Source organism: Penaeus monodon, chromosome 43 (assembly GCF_015228065.2).
Source record: "Penaeus monodon isolate SGIC_2016 chromosome 43, NSTDA_Pmon_1, whole genome shotgun sequence".
NCBI classification, from domain to species: domain Eukaryota; kingdom Metazoa; phylum Arthropoda; class Malacostraca; order Decapoda; family Penaeidae; genus Penaeus; species Penaeus monodon.
In genome coordinates this window covers 22,764,602-22,772,101 of record NC_051428.1, presented here as the reverse complement: position 1 = coordinate 22,772,101, position 7,500 = coordinate 22,764,602, and the positions used below count along the sequence as shown (strand labels likewise).

At 34.1% G+C, this 7,500-nt stretch overlaps 1 protein-coding gene across 1 annotated transcript in view; it reads right to left on the bottom strand.

The window, feature by feature from the left end:
• Positions 1–5,534, bottom strand: part of LOC119568444 — a 68,677-nt gene extending 63,143 nt beyond the window's left edge. The window contains exon 1 of the mRNA XM_037916984.1: positions 5,370–5,534. Coding sequence (XP_037772912.1) covers positions 5,370–5,447 — 78 coding nt within the window. The 5' untranslated portion in view covers positions 5,448–5,534. The remainder of the gene's footprint in view (positions 1–5,369) is intronic.
• Between the last annotated feature and the right edge of the window lie 1,966 nt (positions 5,535–7,500).

Below are 7,500 nucleotides of genomic sequence, written 5' to 3'. Positions count from 1 at the left end.
TAGGAGAATGAGAAAAGGCATAATAGGCAAGAGAGAGGCTTACGGAAAGACGGAATAAGACGGAGGAAAGGAAAGTGGAAAAAAGAAAAAGAAAAAGAAAAAGAAAAAGAGAGAAAAAAAATATATATGTATATATATATATATATATATATATATATATATATATATATATATATATATATATATAATGAGAGGGAAGAAGAGTGAACCCAAGGGAAAGGGGAGAGGAAGAAGGAATAAGGAAGAAGAGAGGAAACAGAAAGAAAAAGGGGAAATGTCACTATCATGAAACCACTGAATATTACGCAGATATGACCACTTACAATATACAATATACGTAATATCATGTCCCATGCAATAACCTTATTTTTACCCTTTATGTCATGCAATTCTTCTCAACACATGACCATCTTATCATGAGAATATATACTTGCTTGTCGTTGCACCATCTGTTTCTTTATCTGTATGCAAATTATGACGTAATGACGTGTTTTCAGAGCCTCGATTTTCGTCTATCATTCCATGTCATATTTGTGATTCTAAAACTTATGAAACTTTTGCTAGAATATACTAGGAAGTGTAAGGAAATCCTGTGTGTTTGTTTCCCCAATTTTCATATCTCATCGTTCAGCGTCCAAAATGTAATTCGGAGATATCATTAGCACCATTTTTACGGATTATTACGAATTATAGTGAAATATAATGAAGCGTATTTTGCGTACAAGTTGCATAAAAAATTAATAACAATGCTCTTGCAACATTCCCTCGTATTTAAGCCGATCTTATGGTATTTACGTATGTTGGGGATTTACTGATTGGTCTGGAGGGAAGGCAGAAAATGGATAAGAGGGAATTAAAGAAGAGAAAGGGGAAGAGGAAAAGGACGAGGGAAGGAGAGAAATGGTCTCTCTGTATCTCGTGTTTTATTCTTTTTATATTCCCTCTTTCTCTCACTCGCTCTCATTCTCTTTATCATCTCTCTCTCTCTCTCTCTCTCTCTCTCTCTCTCTCTCTCTCTCTCTCTCTCTCTCTCTCTCACTCACACTCCCTCTCTATCTCTCTCTATCTTTCTCTCGCGCGCTCGCTATTGCCCTTCCATTTTCTCTGTTTTTATATCTATCGAAAATCTATCTTTCTGGGAAAAGACAAGCGCTCTACATGCATCACCTCCCATGTGTATATTTGCCTCGGTAAAATAGATGAATAATAAAAAAAATTATAATGAATAAATAAAGTTGGAATGATGAAACTGTTTTTTGAGTCAATTTAATAAGTGATTTTGGGAGGTTGAACAGCAAAATCGTAGCCCAAGTCTCTTATATCTTTATCTTATCTTTGAATCTTTATTTAGGAGAATGCTATATACAGGCCATTCCTCTCCTAGCCAGAGAGAAAGAGTTTAGATAAGAAGAGAGATCACAACTCTCTAATAATACACCTTATTACATTTTCCCAATTCTCTTAAATAAATAAATAAACAAATAAATAAATAAATAGATAAATAAAGTTAATAACAGATAAATAAAAGATGGATTTTTTTCTTTCTTTTTCAAAATCGTGGTTCATTTGCCGCGACTAATATTGAACAATAGTTGGCTGAGCGATGCCCATCTCGGAGTTGAGACAGGCCTATTGGCGCGAGCAAATGCGAATTTTCCCCCAGTCGATCTCGAACACGTGGCCTCCGCGGCTGCGTTTGTTTCTCTCTCTCTCTCTCTCTTTTGTTTTCTCTCTTTTGTTTTCTCTCTTTTGTTTTCTCTCTTTTGTTTCCTCTCTCATTTGTTTTCATATCTTTATATATATATATATATATATATTATATATATATACATATATATATATATGTATATATATATATATATGTATATATATGTGTGTATATGTATATATATATATATGTATATATATGTATATATATATATATATATATATATATATATATATATATATATATATATATATATATATATATATATGTATATATATATATCATATTCCCAGATTTTTTCTCCTCCTCCATTCCCCAATATTCCTTCCTTCTCTACTCTCTTCCACGTCTTCTTTCTTCTCTTCCTCCTACGTTTTCCTTATTCCCATTTCCCTTCCCTATTCTACGTCTTTATCGTCTTCCTCCTTATCCCCCGCTTCCCGATTTCACGAAAACGAAAGAGAGAAAGAGAGTCTTTAGAAAGAGAGGAGGCCACGTGTTCAAGAGCGGCTGAAGGGAAGATACCCTTTGCTCGCGCCAATAGGCATGTCTCAGCTTCGGCAAAGGAACCACAAAATTGCTCCCCCCACAAAAAAAAAAAAAAAAAAAAAAAGAGAGAGAAATAATAATAAATAAATAAAGGAATTTTCTTTTTTATTTTATTTTTTATTTTATTTTTTTGTGAAAGTTGGCAAAATGTAATGAAATGCATTGTTAGAGATTTCTTACCTCAGCAACTTTCTTTAAATTTCAGAACTTCAGAGACACGAAAATCTCACTCTCTGACGAGGAGAAAAGAAGTATATGATTTTTCTTTCTTTTTTTTACAGAGACAAGGATGTACATGGCAGGTGATACTCTTGGAAATGTTAAGCTTTACTGAGCAATACACCTTTATGGTGTTTATAAAACAGAAAATGAGAGGCTCAGAGAAAGAGAGAGAGAGAGGGAGGGAGAGAGGGAGAGAGAGAGAGAGAGAGAGAGAGAGAGAGAGAGAGAGAGAGAGAGAGAGAGAGAGAGAGAGAGAGAGAGAGAGAGAGAGAGAGAGAGAGAGAGAGAGAGAGAGAGAGAGAGAGAGAGAGAGAATGAAGGAGAGAGAGAGAGAGAGAGAGAAGGGGAAAGAGAGAGAGAGAGAGAGAGAGAGAGAGAGAGAGAGAGAGAGAGAAAGAGAAAGAGAAAGAGAGAGAGAGAGAGAGAGAGAGAGAGAGAATGGATAGACAGGTAAATAAATATACAGATAGATAAAGGTAGGGAGGGCGCAAGAGAGCTTGCCTTTCGTCACAGCTAAATTCACGTAAAATGTTTCCCATGTAACTCCCTTCCCAATACCTGAGGGCAGAGAAACTACGTCACTTTACATGTTTTGAACATTTTTAAGGAGAGGAAATATTATATAGAGATTTTTTTTATTATTCTTATATCTGTCTATCAATATATACACAGAAATACACTATTTGTTGTAAAACTTGTAGAAGAGGTATTGAATAAGAAAGTATATCTTCATAGATTTTGAATGTATGGGACGAAATAGCACGACAAATAATTACCATTTATATCATTACTATTATTATTATCATTATCACTATTATCGTTATCATCATCATTATCCAAATTATTGTTATTATCATTATTATCATTAGCATGATCATCATCAATATCATTATCACTGTTATCATTATCAACATGGTCATTATCATTATCGTTATTCTTTTTTATCATTATTATCATTGCGAAAATAAAATTTTAACACATGATATTAAAAAAATCCATATTTTGCTTTCCTTTTTTTAAAATACTTTTTCTGTCTCAAAGACAGACAACTACGATAGATTCATAAACACGATAAAAAAACAACAATATTAGTTGAGTAGAGAGACAGAAAGAAACCAAAAAATAGAGTAAAGAGGTAAACAATTCTCTGTATGACGTCATGATATTGGATGAAACTGTTTCTCATAAAGCGCAAAACACCAATTGAAATGTTGTGATTGAAGTTGTGTTTATTAAGGGTAGATATCGGTCAATATCTGTGATTGGTGTTTGTCATTATTATTATTATTATTATTATTATTATTATTATTATTATTATTATTATTATTATTATTATTATTATTATTATTATTATTATTATTATTATTATTATTATTGTTATTATATTGCTATTATTATTATTATTATTACGATTATTACTATTATTATTATTATTATTATTATTATTATTGTTATTATTATTATTATTATTATTATTATTATTATTATTATTATTATTATTATTATTATTATTATATTGTTATTATTATTATTATTATTATCATTATTATTATTATTATTATTATTATTATTATCATTATTATCATTATTATTATTATTATTTTTTATCATCATTATTATTATTATTATCATTATAATTATCATTATTCTTATATATTTAGAGTTATCTATCTGTTATATTATATGTATGTATTTATCTATCTATCCATCCATTTCCTCTATCCTAAAGTAAAGCTATATATCTATGTTTTCATAAAGTTTATATGTCTTAGGGATCAGCTTAATTCATGAATTAATAGTATTTATTTTAACTCTCAACATCCTATTTAATTTTTCATCTTCTTTTCAACCTTTATCTTTTTTTTTCTCTTCTTTCTCATTCTCTTGATCTTCCGCTCTCTCTCTCTTTTTCTTTCTCTCTTTTTTCTCTCTCTTTCTTTATTTTTCTCTCTTTTCTCTCTCTCTCTTCATTTCTCTCTCTTTTTTATTTCTCTCTCTCTCTCTCTCTCTCTCTCTCTCTCTCTCTCTCTCTCTCTCTCTCTCTCTCTTCTCTCTCTCTCTCTCTCTCTCTCTCTCTCTGTCTCTCTCGCTCTCTCTCTTTCTTTCATTAATAAAAAAAAAAAATCTCCATACAAGGTGAAATATAACAGAAAAGGTAAAAACGAAGAAATATGTATATATGCATGAAAAACACATGAACACAGTCGTATAGCAGATAAAGTGATTGCATGCACTTAGAAACCAAAGCAAAGAAAGGAAAAGATCAGCCACTTACAATTACTTTCAAAACGCACACAGTTTCACCTACTTTCAAAAGTCACACACTTACATCTACTGTCAAAACGTACACTTACGCACACTTACACCTACTTCCAAAACGCACACACTGACACCTACTTTCAATACGCACACACTTAAACTTAAACTTACAGCTACTTCCAAAAAGGCACATACTTACGCCTACTCTCAAAACGCACACTCATACACCTACTTTTAAAACGCACACACTTACACCTACTACGTAAACACTTATATTTAAAACATACACTTACCCTCAGATCAAATGCACATATCCTTACCTTCATAACACATAATAATTTCAGACTAGACTTTATAATACGCAAAACCCACAAACAACTAAATAAATCATCCCAAAAGCCAATACAGACTAACACACACACACACACACACACACACACACACACACACACACACACACACACACACGCAAGCACATACACACACACACACACACGCAAGCACATACACACACACAAATACGAACAGGAAGCAATCACCTTCCTTCACAGATACACAAACACATAAAAAAGAAATCTTGAAACACACAGCATTACAAAAAAAAATGCAAAACGAACCCACTCGAACTTACTCTCAAGATGTTTTTGGGTCCGCAATAACACGGTCTCAGATACACAGCCCCGCTTAGTAAGATGAGTTGCAGTAACATAATAGCCAGTCGCTTGAGGAACTGGTTCTGTGGAAGAAGATAGGATGGTTAGAGTCTCTAAGGAATGATAAGGATAAGGATGATGAAGTGTATTGATTGTGGGTGTTTTGTAGACGGTAACTTCTATTAAAAGATGTATTCCTGTGAAGTCGAGAATGGCGTTGATAATAATGGTGTTGGTGATTTTGTCAATAGTGTTGATAATGATGATGATGATAGTAGTGATAGCAGTTATGATGATGATTGTATTAGTGATATCAGTTATGATAATGATTATAGTAGTGACCAGTTATAACAATGATTATAGTAGGGATATCAGTTATGATGATAATGATGACGATTTGACAACAATCGCAATAAAAGTGATACAACAGTAATGACTAAGAAGGATCATAATTATCATAGCAGATACTATAATAATAATAACAATAACACTAATATTAAACCATCAACTATAGTTACTATCTTAAATAACAAATTATGATTACATAATTATACGTACTCTAATATCTGACGGCATTTTGAATATCCACATGAAGCTCTCATAACTCAATTACAAATTAATTACTGTACTGAAAAGAAAAGATTCTAATATTTTGTTGAAAGTTTACAGTTGGAATAATATTACTTACACTACCCAGCTTTGTAGCCAGGATCTCCACTTCACAAAATCATTCATTCGTTACAGATATGGAATTAATTATTCTAAATCTAGTATATTCCGTTCTCATTTTAATTGATGTAAAGAGTTTAGAAGATCACATATTAATTAGCCAGGCATATCACAACGTGCAACAGTATCATCATTATCAGCATCGCCATTGTTGCGAAATTAATCACTCTGCTGTTGTATTATCATCTTCATGACATTATTGTGAGATTATAAATTATTTCGATGTAAATCGCTGTTTACAAAGAGAAAAAAGAAAAACATGATAAAAAAATCAGAGCATTGCTTCATTATTCTTCTCTCCCTTTCCTTCCTCATCTCTTATATCTTCATTTTCTTTGTCTTGGTTGGTCTGTCTGTCTAGTTCTCTCTCTCTCTCTCTCTCTCTCTCTCTCTCTCTCTCTCTCTCTCTCTCTCTCTCTCTCTCTCTCTCTCTCTCTCTCTCTCTCTCTCCTCTTATCTTCATTTTCTCTGTCTTGGTTGGTCTCTCTCTCTCTCTCTCTCTCTCTCTCTCTCTCTCTCTCTCTCTCTCTTTCTTTCTTTTCTCGAAGTCAGCCTCCATTCCTGTTATGGGAAGATGTGTTGTGAAATATCAAATATATATTTCACAATCCATTGCATTGGCCCCGACCTCGCCAATGCCTGTGGCTATCAGCCTGCTTTCTTTATTTATTTATTTTTTATTTATTATACATTACAATTACATTAATGGATTTCCCCTCTTCTACATTCTTGGTTTGTCTCTTCGAAGTCCGTGTCCCTGACGTTGGCGCAGGGTGGTGGCTTGTACCGCGTCCCTCGGAGGCATAGGAGGGAGGACCTCAGGAGGGAGAAGGAAAGGCGGCATCTCATCCATGCGGTGACACTGCTCTTTGCTTGTTGCTTTTTTTTCAGCGAGTTGCTGTGCCAGGATGCCGTAGAGGGTTACTGCCCTTGGCGCCATTCCTCCTGTGGTGGTGAATACTAGAGGGGTGAAGGAACCACGATCCACCTCCTGGATCCTCTCTCCGTATTCCCTTTACTTTTGCATTTTCATGCCTCAAGTGGACCGCTCTCAGATCAAGACCTCTATTGCTGGGGGCCATAGGGTTGAAAATCCTTACGTCAAAAAAAAGCCCTCTGTCCGCGAGCCCAAAATACTCTGGCGCTGATATCCACCCGAGCGTCGTCTGCCGTGTTCACCGTTCTGTGATCGAAATTTCTCCCACCGGTCGGGAGTAAGTCCGCTCCACTCTGACGTCGTGGCAAACCTCCCTCGGCATTTGCGCGGTGAGATCTCGGATCTCATCATGTCGTATGACCATAAAGACCCCCATTTTACAGATCATGGCATGATTTGAGTCGAAGGGAGAGCCACAGGTGTAGTGTTGTGGAAGTCCATCC